The following is a 1,588-nucleotide window of genomic DNA, read 5'->3' on the forward strand; positions in this document are numbered from 1 at the left end:
AATTAATTATTATTCTTTAAAAAATTTACCTGAACAAATAACATGTACAATTTATCAACATCAGGTCTTTCTTCCCTATCAACTTTAACACAAACAAAATTTTCATTCATTATTTTTGCTATTTCTTCATTTTCAAAACTTTCTTTTTCCATTACATGACACCAATGACATGTTGAATATCCAACTGATAAAAAAATTAATTTATTTTCTTTTACAGCTCTTGAAAATGCTTCATTACCCCACGGATACCAATCAACAGGATTTGTTGAGTGTTGAAGCAAATAAGGAGATTTTTCCAATGCTAAACGATTGGAAACTTTGTTACTAATACCAGCCATCAAAAATAAACGTTTTTTTCTAGGCAATTTTTGGGTGAATCTACAAAATTTTAAAATTAATTTTATATATCCTTATATTTCGTAACTTAATAATTAACGATGCGTTGACTTTTAAAAGCAGAAAGTTTAGCAGAAAATAAAATAAAATAATTTACATGAAAAACGAAAATCAATTCTAGCAAATTTTTTTTTAATATTTACTAAATAAATATCTCTTACCCTTCAATTGGCTTAAACGCAGAATAATTTTGAACCAATATTGCAGTTAAATTTTTAGGAAATTTTGTTGGAAATTTTTTTATGACACTGACAAAACAGAGAATTCTTTTAACTGGTATGTAATTCATACCATTAAATTATAATTTATGTAATTTTTCTGTGAAATTTGTATACTTGAAATTTTATAAATCCTATAAGTGGCTGACATTTTGATGTTGTAAAAGCAGACGATAGTTAAAAGTCTAATGACAGCGATCGTTACATTAGTGGTATCTGATATAAAATACACTTAAAAAATTCAAAATAAATTAGGAAAAAATACAAAAAATAAATAAAACAAAAGCAGCAGCACGGTCCCACTTGTCAATTTAATTTTATTTAAAAAAAAAATAAATTGAGAGCGTAAAAGCAATATAATGACCCGGGGCAAGGACAAACAAAGTGAGTTCTTGGCAAACAAATTTTTTCAACGATAGTTTACTAGAACGAATTCCCTTTGTCACAACTTAATATAAAACGTTTCTCGAATAAAAAACGAAGGAAATATAAATTTATTTAATCAATAATTATTAAAACTTAGATAAAATAATAAAAATTTAAATGAGATCTTCAAATATTATATATTTAATAAATAATCAATTTAAAAATAATAAGTAATTACTTAAAGCCAAAATAAAAAGTTTTTATAAATTTACAATTTTTTAAGAAATATATTAATATTTTACATTAACAAATATTTATTACATCAAATCAAATAGAATAATTTGCTCTTAACATTATTACTAAGTTATTTTAAAAGCCAGTCTTTTATTTTTTTCCCCGCTTTTAAGAACTGAATATATAATTATTTTTAACTAGCTTAAAATTAATAATATTATTATTATTACTTAATACAAAGCTAAAGCAAAAATGTCTATTTTGAACTATTTATAGTGGCTATTCATTCATAATGTCTTTCCACAAAATTAAATTAAATTTTTTATCATCTTTTTCATACTCATTTATGTATATATAAAAACAAAATATTTTTT

At 22.8% G+C, this 1,588-nt stretch overlaps 1 protein-coding gene across 1 annotated transcript in view; it reads right to left on the bottom strand.

Annotated features, from left to right (window-relative positions):
* Nucleotides 1-685, bottom strand: part of Phum_PHUM047070 (uncharacterized protein) — a gene marked incomplete at both ends in the record, with an annotated part of 3,586 nt that extends 2,901 nt beyond the window's left edge. The window contains 2 exons of the mRNA XM_002423240.1: nucleotides 30-378; nucleotides 558-685. Of these exons, the coding sequence (XP_002423285.1) occupies nucleotides 30-378; nucleotides 558-685 (477 nt within the window). The remainder of the gene's footprint in view (nucleotides 1-29; nucleotides 379-557) is intronic.
* Nucleotides 686-1,588: the final 903 nt, after the last annotated feature.

This window comes from Pediculus humanus, genomic scaffold, assembly GCF_000006295.1.
Source record: "Pediculus humanus corporis 1103172107399 genomic scaffold, whole genome shotgun sequence".
Classification (NCBI taxonomy): Eukaryota; Metazoa; Arthropoda; class Insecta; order Psocodea; family Pediculidae; genus Pediculus; species Pediculus humanus.